Source organism: Bombina bombina, chromosome 6 (assembly GCF_027579735.1).
Source record: "Bombina bombina isolate aBomBom1 chromosome 6, aBomBom1.pri, whole genome shotgun sequence".
NCBI lineage: Eukaryota > Metazoa > Chordata > Amphibia > Anura > Bombinatoridae > Bombina > Bombina bombina.
In genome coordinates this window covers 1,046,696,363-1,046,713,599 of record NC_069504.1, presented here as the reverse complement: position 1 = coordinate 1,046,713,599, position 17,237 = coordinate 1,046,696,363, and the positions used below count along the sequence as shown (strand labels likewise).

The following is a 17,237-nucleotide window of genomic DNA, read 5'->3' as shown; positions in this document are numbered from 1 at the left end:
TGCTGTGAGAAAGGGAAATTAGCACTGTTAGCAGCTGTCTGCAATGGGAAACATGGTAAACTTGTCATTGCATGAAAGGTTTAGATTTTATTTCTTTTTGCCATGATGTCTGTCTCATGGAAGCTTCTTGCGTGAGATGCTTTATACATCCTGTATTTGACCTTTTAACAAGCAGGGAGTATTAATTAATTACTTTGAGAATCTTTAAGTGTAGACATTTTCTTCACCTTCCTAGATTGTAATCAGCATTAATTATAGCAGCAAGCCCTTGATAAGAGTACACCTCTTATGAACAGTAGGAGTTTGGCATTACCTGGAGATGGGTGCTGGGCTTGTTTCATACAGGGAGGGCATTAAGTTAATATGTGAGTGATAGTGGATATGACCATTACTTCTGGAGTTAGGTGCTGGGCTTATATGATTTAAAGAGTGCAATGAGCCCACACAACAGTGGGTGCAACGCTGCATATTTTTGTTCAAGAACATTGTGTATTGGTTTAATTGGGTGTCTGTAATGTTTATTTAGAATGCATTTGCCATCTCAGTGGTTTGTATCATAGTTCTGCTGTGTATATGTGGTTGCATTGCAGTAATCCTTAAAGGACGACATTCACTATACAGCGCCCTTTGTTCAGCACCTACACATTTAGCAATTTTTAGATTACATTTAACAATGAGAGTAGTTGCTGCTAATGTAATGCAAGGATATTAAAAGCCTAAATAAGGTTAAATTAAAATGTACATTGTATATTTTATATTGCTTATATTTTAGTGCACTCGTATAACCCAGAAGGGATTTTTCTTTTAAATGCTTTAAATCTTTACTAAACACAAATGTATACACAGTAAATGCACAGAGAGATACAATGAAATAAAAAAAATATTAGATTGAAACCACTTAATTAAAAAAATAAAAATGATAGTTGACAAATATTGTCAGTAAAATTGGTTGAGATTAAAGAGATACTAAACCCAAATTTTTACTTTATTGATTCAGATAGAGGATGCAATTTTAAGCAAATTTCTAATTTACTCCTACTATCAATTTTTCTTTGTTCTCTTGCTATCTTTATTTAAAAAGCAGGAATTTGAAGCTTAGGAGCCAGCCCATTTTAGGTTCAGCACCCTGGATAGAGCTTGCTTATTGGTGGCTATATTTAGCAAACTAATAAGCAAGCATAACCCAGGTTCTGAACCAAAAACGGGCCAGCTCTTTTAAGCTTTACATTCCTGCTTTTTAAATAAAGATAGCAAGAGAACAAAGAAACACTGATAATAGGAATAAACTTGCTTAAAATTGCATGCGCTATCTGAATCATTCAAGAAAACATTTGGGTTTAATGTCCCTTGAAGATAAAATTGTTTTTAAGGAAACTAAAGAGTTATAAAACGTGAAATTGACCACATAAAAAATATTTAAAAGTTAACTAATATTTAGGATAAAATGAACTTAATTTAACACAGAAACAAAGCTTCTAACATTTTTAAACTATTTGATTTTATTTCTAGTGCTGATGTCATGTAATACAGCCCATAAACATAGTTGTGGCTTTCTTTAACACGTTTGTTCTGTCCAGAAGTTGTATGGTCATTCTTTAATAACAGTCAATAAGACAAAGCTATGTATCCGGTGTAAGCCATTATTTTCTCTTGAAGAATACTGAAACTGAATTTGATCTTCAGAACTTGACACATCCTAGGAACAAGAAAGCTGTGGGCTCTGTAGGGAATTTTTTACTCCTGTCTCCCTTTTTCAACATACATCAATATACAAACACTGCACACTCTCTAGTGAACTATTTTTTTTTTTTTTTTTTTCTTTAAATTTTTTTATTAGATTTTCAAAACATACAGTTTACAAGAAATGACGAGGGGATCAAAACAGCAATATGTGAAGTACTATGAACAGTAACAAAGTTCCATCTATATTACTGAAGTAGAACTATATTTATCCCCCATTTATAACATAACCATATAGATCATAAATAAACAATTTAATCTTGACAATTGTGAATGGCTGCTGCGCTACTTTCTACTATCTAGTTCCTGCCTCCCTCCCGCATTCCTACCTCTCTGAGTAAACCACTAGGGGTATTCTTAAGTGTTCCCAGATATTCCTCCCAAAGGAAAACTATAGAGTGATAGTCAGTAATACGGTTGGTTTGTTGATAGTGATATTTTTCCAGTGATAATACTCTAGTCACCTGGTCTCTCCATTCTTGTACCTTAGGCGTCCTTATACTCTTCCAAAGCCTAGGTATTAATTGTCTAGCGCAATTTAACATAATGTAAAGCAGTGTAGCTCTCAGTTTGCATTTTATTTTAGGTAACTTGTTTAGTAGAAAAACAATCGGATTATATTCCAGCTGAATTGTTATTATCTTCCCTATTTCTAAATGTATGTCAGTCCAATATGTTTGTATTAAAGGGCAATTCCACCAAATATGGGTCAGATTTCCCTCCTGTTTACAATCCCTCCAACATAACTTGCTTGTGTTTGGATAGATACTGGCTAGTCTTTTGGGGGTTAAGTACCATCTGGTAAGTAATTTCATATTAGTCTCTGTGGCATTCATAGAGGATGGAGCTTTGCCCATTTGCTGAAAAACTGTCTGCCAGTCATTTGGTGTTAAGGTCATCTGTGTTTCCCTCTCCCATGTCTTGGTATATGCGGGTAATTGTTTGGAATGTGTCGATAATAGTAATTTGTATGATTGCGATAGTCCTTTCTTCGAAGTACCCGAAGAGTAGCACATTAACTCAAATGGGGAAAGTGGTCTAAGAAAGTCTGTTTTTTTCTTATTGTAACCTATATAATGCGATAATTGTATATACTCGTACCAGTTCTGTTCTTTGAGTATATTTTTCTCTATCAATTCTTCCCTAGTTCGTAATTTGCCATTTACCAGGCTTGAGTATATTGGTACACAACAGTGTATATTTGTAGTTTCTTCCCCTATCTTGTTATACCCTAATGGGGATTCAGAGTTTATTAATAAAGGAGTTAAAGGGGCCGGAACAGATGAGATGTCTTTGTTATTTTTTAGTATTGAATCCCATGTGTCAAATGTTTCTACTACTAAGTTCGGTGGCTCGCTACCGAGTCTCCTCTGTGTCTTGTCTAGCCAGCAAAGGCTACCTAGACTGGGTGTGTTAGTTAGGTTGTGTTCCAACCTTACCCATTCTTTATTATCTGAGTGCTTACACCAATCTATAATTCTATTTAACATGGACGCCTGTTTATAATATAATAGGTTAGGTACTCCCAGGCCACCGCTACATCTATCCCTGTATAAAGTTTTCTTTGAGACTCTCGGCATTTTGTTCTGCCATATAAATGAATTTACATTGGCTTGAAGTCTATTCAAGTATGTCTGTGACAGTGGGATCGGTACTGTTTGAAAGATATATAATATACGTGGTAGAAAAGACATCTTAAAGGCATGTATTCTACCAAGCCAGGAGAGGAATTTATTTTTCCACACCCTAATCTCTGTGTGTAGTTTTGCCAGTAAATTCATGTAGTTTAGTGTGTAGAGTTCTTCTTTAGTTCTTGCGATTTGTATACCTAAGTATGTCAAGGAGTCTTTCTGAATAGAGAATTGAAAATGGTTTTTGATATGTTGCAGTAAGGCATCTGTTACAGCCACCCCCAGGACCTCAGATTTAGTTGTGTTAATTTTAAAATATGAGTGGGCGCTATATAGATCAAATTCTGAATGTAGTGCTTTAAGGGATGGGAGAGGGTTTGTCAATGATAATAGAATATCGTCTGCATAAAGCGATAATTTATAAGGTGTATCTTGGATTTTGATACCTTCTATGTCAGGGTTGTGGCGTATTTTGGAGGCCAGGACTTCCATGGCCAATACAAATAGTAGGGGCGAAAGAGGACATCCCTGCCTGGTTCCATTTTTAATGTGGATGCTATTCGAGAGGGAGTCATTTAATCTGACCTTCGCTGAGGGACTGCTATATAGAGCAAAAATTTTATCCAACATATGTGGTCCTATTCCAAAATCTAATAAGAGTATGTCGCAAAAACCTCCAATTTAGCCTGTCAAAGGCTTTTTCTGCGTCAATACCCAAAAATATCGTAGGTATTTTTTTCTTATGTGCATATTCCAAAAGATCTATAGTTTTAACTGTATTGTCCCGCGCCTCACGGCGCGGAACAAAACCGGCTTGGTTTAAATGTATCAGTTCAGGGAGGTACCTGTTAAGTCTTGTAGCTAATACTTTCGCATATATCTTCACATCAACATTTAGCAAAGATATAGGTCGAAAGTTTGAGGGAGTAATCGCTGGTTTTCCAGGCTTGGGAAGCACTGTAATATGTGCCTCCAGCATTGTGGGTGGGAAAGTTGTGTCAGTTGTAATTTGATTAAAAATGTTTTGCAGATGTGGTAGCAGGATAGGGGAGAATTTTTTATAGTATTGCACTGAATACCCGTCTGGGCCAGGGCTTTTTCCCGAATTTAGATTCTTAATGGCCAATGCTATCTCGCCTGCTGTGATTGGTTTTTCTAGATCTTCAGTTTGTTCTATTGATAGTTGGGGTAGTTGGCACTCTTCTAAATAGGTGGCCATGCTAGGCATTACATTGTTATGTGTTTCTTCTTTCTCTATGTTATATAGTTTCGTGTAATAGGCCTCGAATTGGGATAAGATGCCTGGTGTGGTTTTAATTATCTGTTTATCAGGCGTGTTAATTTGATGTATATATGTTTTAAGTTTTTTGAGTTTTAAAGCTCTCGCTAATAATTTCCCACTCCTATTGCTTTCGTAATGGTATCGCTGGTTAAGTTTTAAAGTCATTAAGTTATATTCTTTAGTCAGCAGATCTCTAAGGGCTTCTCTGGCTTTTTGTAGTTCTCCCAGTGTTTCTTCATTTTGTGGGTCTTGTTTATGTTTAAATTCTGTTTGTGATAGTGTATCCGCTAGGTCTTTATAGTGTTGTCTAGATGTTTGTTTCATATGTGACTTGTATTTGATGAATTCACCTCTCATGAAACATTTGTGTGCCTCCCATACCATGAATGGGTTGCTATCTGCTTGTGTATTAATTGTGAAATATTCTTTCATTGATCTAGTTAGCTTTTCTGCATACATGGGGATGTTTAATAGAGAGTCTTCTAGCTTCCAGATAAAGGGTTGGGTTGGTGTGTTAGGCCAGTTGAGTTGTGTTATCACTGCAGAGTGGTCCGACCATACTGTATGTGAAATCTTTGAGTTGCATATAGTCGTCAAACCCTGCTGGTTAGTCATAATGTAGTCAATACGACTATAAGTGTGATGAGGTGATGAGAAAAAAGTGTAATCCCTCTTAGAGGGATTTACAAACCTCCAGATATCATACAAATTGTGATCTTTCATTAGTTTCCCTAAATGTTTGGCCACATTGCATGGGGCTCTTTTTGTGATATTTGAGCTGTCCATGTACGGATCAATTGTTATATTTAGGTCACCCCCTATAAATGTTACTCCTCTTGAGAAGTCAAGTATTTTATTAAAGGTCTGTTTAAGAAATGGGAGTTGCCTTACATTTGGTACATATATGTTTATCAGAGTTACCGGGCTGCCATAAAGGAGCCCAAACACTCCAAGAAATCTGCCGTCCATGTCTGTCGTAGTCTGTATGTGTTTGAAGGCTGTGTCTTTGTGTATTAGAATGCTAACACCACATTTTTTAGTATCTGCTGAGCTATGATAGTGTTGGGTGTACCGTGTCCCGAAATATTTAGGCTCGTTCCTTCTCTTAAAATGGGTTTCTTGAAGGAATATTATATTCCCTTTTTTCTTATGCATGTCTAGTAAGGCTATCGATCTTTTCTGTGGGGAGTTTAGACCCTTTGCATTTTGGGATATGATAGTGATCGATTTACTCATGTTGATCTTTTTTAGCTGTAGGCTGTTTTTGGATGGGTATAGCGGTTTTATATCAAATGTCTATTGCTATGCTGTAATTACCTTTGGTAGCGCAGCAGCCAATATACGGTTTAGGATAAAAAGTATAAATAAAAAAAACAAGGAAAGTAAACAAGAAAAAAAGACAAAGAGTATATAGCAACAAAACAAAAACAATTCAAAACAAACAAAACAATAACAGTAGCTTCTTTTTTTTCTTGTGTCTGTTGCAAAAGCAAAATGAAATGCAATTTACACTTTACTTAAAGATGCTATGTAGTGCCTATTATATTACTTATATATCTAGTATTCGATCTTATATTCAACTGTTATTAAACTTAGAGGTGTAAACCATCGATGAACTCATACAATTAACAACATACAGTATTATTTCTACATTTATGGAACCAATAGTGTAATTTTGGTATAAGGCACATTGTCCACTTTTATCCCTGAGACTGTTATATACAGCTACGCAGTCCCTTCTCAGTACAGCTAAGAGCTGCGCCTGAGGATTGTTTTCAGCTTAAAAATTACAGTTTGTGTGTATATTCATATTTTACCCATCCAGACGTATCTCAGTCCATACTTTCCTCGTCCGAGATGGAAGCTCTCGATGTTGTGGTTGTTCTTTTTGCCTGTGGTTGCTGGAGATGTTTAGGAGACCTGCTTTCAGCAAGAGAGGGCTCTTTATGCCCCTTATTGCTATCTTTGGGACGTTTCTTCCTTTGTGGTAGTGGCTGCGGTTCTCCAAGTTCTGAGCTGGTAGGGGGATCAAGATCCAGGGCGGTGCAAAATTCTGATATCTCTGAAGTCTTGGTACAGGAAATCTTCCTGTTCCCATGCAAAACATACAGGTGGAACGGGAAGCCCCATCTGTATAATATCTTTTTGCTCCTCAGCAGGGCTGTTAAGGGTGCTAATTCCTTCCTTCTCTGTAATGTCCTTTGCGAAAGATCAGTGTAGAATTGGAGTACATTACCCCTAAATTTGACTGGTTGGTTTCTGCGGGACAAATTGAGGAGTTCTTCTTTCTCCATAAATTGTTTAAACTTTATTATTATGTCTCTAGGCGGCGCTTTATCTGATGGTTTGGGTCTCAAGGCCCTGTGCGCTCTGTCCCAATTTATTTCTCTAGATGATGTTTCACCTCTCAGGTGGGCAAATAGTGCCGGGAGATAAGTAGGTAAATCCTTTGGCAATACCGACTCTGGGATTCCTCTTATGCGCAGATTTTTCCTGCGCCCTCGGTTTTCGAGGTCCTCAATTTTATCGTGAAGAACCTCTATTAGGTCTGCCTGTGTGGATGATGTTTCCTGTAGTTGATTTACTTCGTCTTGAATATTATTTGTGTAATCTTCAAGGGTATCCACTCTAAACCCTATTGTGTGTATCTCCTGTTTTAGCTCTGCCATCTCCTCTCTCATACAAGTTCTTACTATCTCTGCAATATCCTGCTTTGAAGCCAGTGATGACAGAACTGATGTAGGAATCTGTGTCAGGGTTTCTGATGTTTTCTGGGGCCTAATTGGCGATTGCAGGGCGGGTGATGCCCCCTCTAGTTGCTCTTGCTCCATTGAAGTGGAGTGTTGGCTCGCAGGGTTAAAAAAAGATTCCACACTGGGGCCCTTCCCTTGTGTATGTTTTGAGGGCTTTAATGGCTTCAGCAATCTCTTGGACGTCATTTTGGGCCCTGTCCCAACAGGTTCTGCAGCAAATACCCTTGCCTGTACAGGTGTCCCTGTTTAATGTGAATAAAAAGGTAGATCTATATTTCCAGAGGTAAAACTTTACCATACGTCTGCACAAACAATACCCCTGTAGTTGATTGCAGAGTGAGTGATCAGCTTATGGGCTTATCTCCGTAAAGATTGTTCTCGCATCAATTGCAATTTATATTTTTGTCTGCAAGTGCTTATCTGAGATAGGGTTAGCCTTTATTTTTACAGTTTCTATTATTAGCGTGGTCTGTGCTGTGTTATCTCCTTTGCGTGTTCACCGCTCTATTGCTGCTTAATCCTTACTACGCCACAGCTCTAAGGCCCTGCCCTTCCCATAAGAGCACTATTACCCTGGTGTAAGTTCGGGTCAGGTATGTTAGATATCTGTTATCGTGACTTTTGATTGCACTTCTTTTTCCGGTCGTTGCTGTGCATCCGTTTTATTTTATATATGTTTTTGTTTTTTTTTATTTTTTTTATTCGACAGAGTTCCTGTTCTCCCGGCACTAAAGTACAGTGCCCGATGCCTCCGGTTCCGATGTCGGGTCCCCCAATATCGACAGAGAGGGTTTGTTTGCGGTTACAGCTTGGCGCTGCTTTCTAGCTTTCTTACTTGGCGCTTCTGTTAATGGCGGCCTTTCTGTACCCGTTAGGATAGCAGGGATGCGCTGTTCGCATTCTTTTGAAAAGTCTTCTGTGCAGGCTCTATGTTCCGCAAGTGCTACGGCTTGGTTCCCAACAATTAAAATCAGGCTTGTATGCTTTTTTATCTCATTTTTGCTTGCTGGTTTACGGAGCTATGGAGTTATGCTGCCATCTTAGCAGCGGCCAGCTCCGCCCCCAAACTATTAGACTCTAGTGAACTATTTATAACTAACCCTAATTGGTCACAGCAGAGGAAAGAGACCAAAGCAACTTAGATTATAGAAGTATATTGGAAAATGATTTAAAATTGCATGCTCTATCTAAATTGTGAAAGTTTAATTTTGACTTTGCTATCCCTTTAACAAAAGCTTTGACATTTGGCTGCTTTTCAAGATGGCCTAAGTGTTTATATCTGGCTGCTTGATAACATTGCAGATAAATGTTAATTTGTATATTGTTTATGTTGCTTAATATTCTGATGGGTCACTGATCTCTCAAATTGTATGATGGCTTATATGATGTAATGTCTTTGTGTGTCAGTTTATTGTCTGTAACTACTGAAGAAATGTTCCACTGTGTGCAGTGTACGATGGGTATCCCAGGGATATGGCGTGATTCTATGTATCTTCAGACTAATTTAAGTGTCATTGGTCAGCAGTCGTTATGTGTGTTTTGGACATTTGAGATTATATTCACTCTGTGTCTTTCCTCAGAGTCCTGCAGCGGGTAGAAACAAACCGAGCTCAGCTTCAGGGGATCAATAACCGGCTGACCTTAGCACAGGCTAAAATAGAGCGGATTAAAGGCAGCAAGAAAGCAATAAAGGTAACAGAAATCAGTGAGGTGGATACCACTGCTTCTGTTTTTAGTTTTAAAAAGGATTATGCATTTTCCCCTCATATACTTTTCTCTTTGTATTATTGCTTTATTTTTTATGTGCATTTGTTTCATCCTGTTTTTCACCTGACGCATATTTTAAAGCCTCAGTCTAACTGAAAATGTGTATTGTTCCCTTTATTACCCAATCCCCAGTTTTGCATAACCAACACTGTTATATTAATATACTTTTTACCTCTGTGATTACCTTGTATCTAAGCCTCTGTGGACTGCCCCCTTATCTCAAACTTGCATTTTAGCCAATCAGTGCTGACTCATAAATAACTCCACTTGAGTGGGCACAATGTTATCTATATGGCACACATGAACTATCACTGTCTAACTGCGAAAAACTGTCAAAAAGCGCTGAGATAAGAGGCGGCTTCAATGGCTCTTAGAAATTAGCACATGAGCCTAACTAGGTTTAGTTTTTAACAAAGAATACCAAGAGAACAAATCAAATTTGATGATAAAAGTAAATTGAAAAGTTGTTTAAAATTGCATGCCCTATCGGAATCATGAAAGTTTAATTTTAACTAGACTGTTTCTTTAAGCCTGTAGTATTTTCCTCCCCCCCCATCCTTTTAGGTCTTCTCCAGTGCTAAATATCCTGCTCCTGAGAAACTTCACGACTACTGTTCCATCTTTGCTGGTGCACAAAACTTATGGTCAGAAAAGAAAACACGGCACAAAATTCAAAGCAAACACCGCACACTGGATGAGCAGGCTCTGTTTGTAAGTACCATGTTCTGTTTGCTTCAAAACCTATATAGCATTCATTTCATAGGGAGTGAGGTGGGGAAAGTTGGATTTGTGTTTTGCTATCACTATAACTGTTATTGTTATGCATAAGCAACAGTAAAATCTTATCAGTCTCATGAAATCTACACTTTAATTTCACAGTTAAACGGCCATAAAAAGATGAAAAATTACATACTCTACAAATTGTAAGACTAGCGACCCTATGCTATTGTGTGTTTAACCCCAACAAAGGGGTTAAACACAGTAGAAGTACCGCTCTGGACCCGCAGAGCATTGCAGGTTGCAAGTAAAAGCTGCCTTTGAGATCCAGTCAGCAGTGCTAGTTACACAGTTGAGTCATGTGACTAGCGCTGCTGATTGGATTAGCTGCAGTTTCTGCTCGGGAGCTGTATATTTACCCCCTTGTTGGGGTAGCTAGTCTGAAAATGACATGCTCTAACACAGTGCTTGACAAATATATGTAGGAGTCAGCATAAAAATTTAGGAGCCAAGTATTTTGGAGAAAACCTATATAACTTATAAGTAGAGCATGTAATGTATTTGGACTATTATGGCACTTTTAATTCTGTCGCCTCTTGACAACAAGTTTTACATACCAACAACGTATTTTAACATCATTTCTGTTTACCAATCACTTCCTGTCTTCTGTGAGAGTGAGCTCCCTGACTGTACTGCTTTTCTAATCAATCTGTCAGTATACTTCCATATTATATTAGGATTATTAAATACTCATTCACTATGATTTTTATATTCTCATACAACATGTTTTCTGTGTTTGTCATTTTTTACCTGTTCTCTCATATCTGAAGCTGGTCACTTATGTAAAACATAAAGTAAAGAGATGCACTGAACAGTAAAAAATCTGAGCTTGTTCTTCAGGATGCTACACACCCTGGGCTCATTCTATATATTTGTGCTTGTACACCTTTCACAGAGGTGAAGTCTCTTATAGTAGATAAGTCTTACTCTGTTAAACTTATTTGTTTTTCTGCTCTACATCGCCAGGAGAAGCTAAAATATTTTCCAGTGTGCGTGAATTCAAAAGGGCACGATGAAGAGTGTGCAGAGGAAGGGCTGGGTAGCCTCCCCCGAAACATCAATTCTGTTAGCTCTTTGTTGCTTTTCAACACAACAGAAAATCTGTAAGTATTTGAGTAATATTTTTGTGTGTGGTTTACAAGGGAAGTGAACACATTAGATCGGTTTGTGGGAGAACTTTGTTATAGTTTAGTGCAAAATGGAACATGATGATCAACATTCTTTATACAAAGTAAGCATGACCTAGAAATGTAATGCACTTCCATGGTAATGTTGCAGTAATAAATTATAAGCCATATATACATGATAAAACACCAAGGAGATGTATATTATGGAAATTGATTCGTATTGATTTTACATTTTTCATTATTTTCCTCCCTTTTTTTTTTAGTTATAGAAAATATGTTTTTCTGGACCCATTAGCTGGGGTTGTGACACGCACAAACGCTGCATTTGAGGGAGATGAGGAGGAGAAACCCTTTGATGCTCCCCTCTCCATCACCAAGAGGGAGCAGTTGGAGAGACAGGTGAGCAGCCAGTTTGGGACGAAGGGAAGATGGGACAGATAATGCTGATCAATTCTCTGTGAAGTGCATTCCAACACCAGAATCTCCGACTTATGAAATATATTGTGTTATGTAAATCATTCCACAGACAGCAGAAAACTACTTCTATGTGCCAGATCTTGGACAAGTCCCTGAGATAGATGTCCCCTACTCCCTACCAGACCTCCCAGGGGTGGCTGATGACCTCATGTACAGTGCTGATCTGGGACCAGGGATTGCTCCTTCAGCCCTAGCTGCTGTTATTCCAGAACTTCCAACATTCAGCATCGAGGAGAATGCAGAAATCTCTAGGATAGGTACAGTGTTTGTTGGGCAACTGTACAGAAACATGGGCTTGGTTCATAATTCTTAATAGACTGACTTTTTTTTAAGAGAATTTCATTCTCCCCTACTTTAGATTTTCAGGATGGTAAACAGATACCACCACCACCACCTCCGCCACCACCCCCTCCACCTCCACCGCCGCCACCACCTGCACCAGAGAACAATGGCCTCCCTCCTGCACCAACTCAGTCAACCGTCAACGCCTCACCTAAATCAAGAGAAATTACCAGAGAGTCTGGAGACCAAGGTAGTAAAAATGTAACTCCTTATACTGTAAATTGAAACATCATTAAGTGGAGCATCCTAAGATTGCAGACAGTACCTATTAAAGGGACTTTAAACACTAAATAAATGCTAGATAGAATGAAGCATTCAAAGAAACGATTAGTCTGAGACTAACATGTAGATGTATTTTTTAAAGTTTCATTAGCTTTTTAAATATTGACAAAATAAGTCTAAAGTTTAGTGTCTAAAAATCAATGCGAGCAGCCATGTTATAACTTGGGTTACCTTCTCAGTTGTGGCTTATCGGGGACAGTTATAAATAGGTCTGTAGAGTGTTTTGCCAATGGCTGTGTGGAATATAACATTGTTCTGCACTTTTGTTTCTAACAGGATCTGAAAAGTTCACAATTTCAGAATGCAATTACTGGAAAAGGGGACATAATAAATATTAAAATTATACCATTTCATATTACCATCTCAAAGTGTTTAATGTCTCTTTAATATCATTAGAGTTAAACAGTATTCTCTTTCATTCCGCTATATATATTCTTCCTACACTAGCAGCATCAATTAACATTAGACTTTTTTCTATATGACTTGGTTCTCCATAGCCATACAGCCTTATATCGGCAATAAACACTGTATTACAAAATAAATATTTAAAAGCATTTAAAACATATCCTTAGCAAAAATTTCTGTTGAAAATATTGTATTTGTTTTTTCGGGAATAAATACAACAGCTGTACGACCAAAGCGTACTAAATTTTTAAGGTCTCATATAAATACAAAAGTATATATACAAAATAACAGTTACAGTGGCAACATAACAAGATCAGTATGCAATTAGAGATCCTTGCTCTCCCTCATTCTCCTAAGAGAGCCAATTGAATCTGTCGGTAGGGTGCAAAAATGGAGGGGGGGGGGAGGAATAGAGGGAGGGGTTATGGGGGAAGGGGAGTGTGAGACTGAGGTGAGAAGAACAAGGGCTATGATAAAGTTTTCAAGGCAGGCAAAACTGATGTGGGACAACGGGCACTTCTATCAGATAAAGAAAGGCTATCCTAAGTCAAAAAGCTGGGAAGCCATAGGGTGTCAAAGCTACGCTTCCATTCCGCCCAAACTAATTAAAAAAAATCAGACCGTCCCATAGTGTAGTATATGTTTTTTTCCATGGAGTATATGTACGCCATTGTTGAAACAATATTTGGCTTTGCGGGGGGACTCACTCTTTTCCATTCTCTTACTATAGAAAGTTTGACAGCTGAGAAAAGGTATATACAAAGTATGCCATAGTGTCTGGGAAGTTTACATGTACCTAAGTGAAATAAGGCCGTCTTAGCAAACATTTCACTGCTTGTTTTTACAAAGCAGCCCTCTAGAAATGCATAGAAGCCATATACCTAGTATGTTTTATTAAAGTTGCCAGTGATACTGCTTTATGGTGAGATTTGCGCCACTGTAGGATTGCTGTATACTCAGAACGTTGCAGGAAAACTGTAGTGTGCACTTAGATCTTTAGCCCCCTCTGATGTGAGAGGAGAAAACACAGCTTGCTAAAGTTAAAGAAATGTAATGCAATGTAATCAATAAAATGCAGTGCATTGTGTTTTTATTTATTTATTTTTAAGATTTTAAGGGAGATTTAAGCTTGAACATTCTGATTTTATTCTGAGCATTACAATATTGTTTAATAATTTTGTATATGTAGTCTACTCTTCACATTACATTTATTCTTACATATTAAGCATTTAGCACAGCCACACAGTTGTTTTTTTAGCTCATTCTGTCCTTTGCTTGAAGCTGCGGTACAAGGGGCCCCTAAAGATGTAGTGAAACCATCTGATGGACGTGCATCCTTGTTGGAGTCCATCCGACAAGCTGGGGGCATTGGGAAAGCCAAGCTTCGCAATGTAAAGGAGAAGAAGCTTGAAAAGAAGAAGCTAAAGGAGCAGGAACAAGGTACCAACAAAAATGTTTATTGGAAGATGAAAGCAAAGGAGTACAGCTGTTCCTTTAGGGTGTGGGTAGAATATAAGTGGCATATATGGGGAAGATGTATTAAAGGAACATTACAGGAAAAAAGTATTTAAATCAGCAACAAGTCTAAATGGTAGTGTGGAATGTGTACTATAGTGTCATATATCAAATATCAACCACAAATATTAACAACCGCTGCCTGTGATCCAAAATCATTTGAGCTATTATCCCCTATTTAAAAATTAACGTCATGGCAATTATCAAATGCTATAATGAGATTGATACTAAAATGTTTTCTTTCTATTTTTGCATAGTGAATTGTGTTGGTTATATTTCTTTTTTATGACACGATGAGTCCACGGATCATCTCAATTACTAATGGGATATTGACCTCCTGGTCAGCAGGAGGCGGCAAAGAGCACCACAGCAGAGCTGATAAATATCACCTCCCTTCACTCCCAACCCAATCATTCTCTTTGCCTGCGTTAGTGTTAGGAAGTGGCAAAGTGAGGTGTTAGAATAGATTCTTCAATCAAGAGTTTGTTATTTTTAAAGCGGTACAGGATTGTGCTGCTTTGTCCTAGGGTGTAGCCGTAGTCCATATCAGTCTCTACAGTAGAGCTTTGGTGGCTTTAGAATAATGGGAACTTGTGGGACATAATTCTCACTGTGCCTCCCATATTTAATACTGCCCTATTTTTCTATAGTCTGAGGGATATGACTCAGTCTTTATTTTTCTACAGGTCTATGTGAGGAAGAGGACCTCTCAAACCTTGCTGTCAGGCAGTATTATGATGTAAGTGCTTTTTTCTTTTTTCTGGGGACATAATACAAGAGCATAAAAAAAGGGGCACACACTACTACCTTTTATATTTCAAAGGGGCTTCACTTTACTGGGGCACATTATTTATATAGCACTATCTATCTTGGTTTAAGAGGGAGTGCTAGACAGCAATATGTGGGACACTGGGGGGCTGGTCTGAGCGCTGGGGAGCCACAGCTTGTCATGTCAGCACTATTAGACGGTACTCCGTTATACCGATTTCTTATAACAACTGACAGTCTACATAATTTCTGTATCCACTCTCATTATTTCGTAAGTTACTGTGGAGAAGTATTTTGGTGGTTCCTTCTCCGCGGGGGTTAATATTTCCCCGGGAGAAGACAGTTAGGTTTGTTCACGCCCACGATGGGCAGTTCAGTTTTTCCCGTGCGCCTCTTCTTGCGCCTTCAGAGGAAGTCAGTTTAGGCAGCAAGAGAGGAGGCTCAGGTCTGTGTTTGCTAGGAATGCATGTTTGTTACTATTTACATGCGTTCCTAGGACCGGACTGCTTCAATCGGTTCTTGGCATCTAGCCAGGTCTTCCGTTGCGCTGCCGGTCGTCTTGGAGTAAGGTAGGCGCCTCAGCGGGGCTGCTGAGGTGTGGAGGTGACTGGGGGGTTAGGTCTATTTGTTTTTTGAGTGAATTGCAGTGCGCAGTAAAAAAGTTGCGCTTTTGAAATTTAAAGGCACATTAAAATTTTTATTAAATTTACAGTTTTTTTGTATTAGTATCTTACTAAGTGTGAGGAAGTATGGATCAAGGGACTTTGCAAAATGTTCCTTGCTCTTTATGTTGCAATGCTTTTGTGGAACCACCAATACCTTTCTATCCAACTTGTATTGAGAGGACTATCAGTTTTAAAGATAAGATTTTTTTCTGAGCCAACTTCTTCTAAGGGGGATGTTGTTCAGGATTCTAATGATGAACATTGTATGCCGCAACTTTCTCCTCTAGTGCTCCAAGTGTTACCACCCTCACAAGCAGTGCCCTGCGTCTTCTCTGTAACTTCCACTGGAGTTACTTTAAAAGACATCGCATCTCTCATGTCTTCTACCATTTCTGATGCACTATCTGCTTTTCTGTTGCAGGGTAAATGCAAGAGGCAGACAAGTCATTCAGTAAGCAAGGTTTCTGATGCAATTGATGCGGTTTCGGAGTCTTCCTCTCAGATGCCTGAGGAAGAAGAAGCTGTGGTAGCATCTGACGGAGAGATTTCAGATTCTGAGGGGGTACTTCCTCTCGCTGATACTGAGGTGGTATCTTTTAGATTTAAGCTGGAACACCTTGCTTAAGGAGGTTTTAGCTACTTTAGATGATAGCGACTCCACGGTTGTAGTTGTCCCTAAGTAATCCACTAAGTTGAACAGATATTTCGAGGTTCCTTCTTCGTCTGATGTTTTTCCGGTTCCTGACCGAGCTTCTGAGATTATTGCTAAGGAGTGGGAGAAACCGGTATTCCTTTTTCTCTATCTCCTATTTTCAACAAGATGTTTCCCATAGCTGACTATCAAGCAAGCTTGGCAAACAGTACCTAAGGTGGAAGGGGCTATTTCCCCTTCAGCCAAGAGAACTACTATCCCCATAAAGGATAGTTGTGCTTTCAAAGATCATATGGACAAGAAATTAGAGGGCCTAGTCAAAAAGGTGTACGTACACTAGGGTCTACAATGGAAACCTGCTGTGTGCATTGCAACCATCACCAGTGCAGCTGCATATTGGTTTGACGCCCTGTCTGATGCTATCAGAACGGAGACATCCTTGGATGAGATTCAAGATAGGATACAGGTTCTCAAGTTAGATAATTCATTTATCACAGACGCTTCCCTTCAAATTATCAAACTGGGAGCTAAGATATCAGGTTTTTCTATTTTGGCCCGCAGAGCCTTATGGCTGAAACCTTGGTCTGCGGACGTCTCCTCTTAAGTCTAAACTTTTGGCTATTCCATATAAGGGAAAGACCTTATTTGGTCCTGGTCTATCGGAAATTATTTCTGATATCACGGGAGGTAAGGGTCATTTCCTCCCTCAGGATAAGAGACATAAGACGAAGGGGTGCCAGAGTAATTTTCGTTCCTTTCGTAATTTCAAGGGAAATTCCTCATCTACCGTTGTCAAACAAGATCAGTCCAAGCCTGCGTGGAGATCCAGCCAGCCTTGGAACAAGGGAAAACAGGCTAAGAAGCCTGCCGTTGAATCCAAGTCAGCATGAAGGTCATGCCCCCGATCCAGGACCGGATCTGGTAGAGGGCAGACTTTCCTTCTTCGTTTAAGCCTGGATCCGAAATGTTCAGGATCCCTGGGCATTAGAAATTGTGTCCCAGGGATACAGGTTGGATTTCAAGAGTTTTCCTCCCAGAGGAAGGTTCCTACTTT

General features: G+C 38.8%; 1 protein-coding gene across 1 annotated transcript in view; it reads left to right on the top strand.

The window, feature by feature from the left end:
* The window catches only part of LOC128664121 (WASH complex subunit 1), an 86,779-nt gene that overhangs the window by 38,429 nt on the left and 31,113 nt on the right, over nt 1–17,237 (top strand). Inside the window, exons 3-9 of the mRNA XM_053718817.1 lie at nt 8,987–9,098; nt 9,738–9,884; nt 10,917–11,053; nt 11,341–11,476; nt 11,604–11,811; nt 11,913–12,086; nt 13,865–14,023. Of these exons, the coding sequence (XP_053574792.1) occupies nt 8,987–9,098; nt 9,738–9,884; nt 10,917–11,053; nt 11,341–11,476; nt 11,604–11,811; nt 11,913–12,086; nt 13,865–14,023 (1,073 nt within the window). The remainder of the gene's footprint in view (nt 1–8,986; nt 9,099–9,737; nt 9,885–10,916; nt 11,054–11,340; nt 11,477–11,603; nt 11,812–11,912; nt 12,087–13,864; nt 14,024–17,237) is intronic.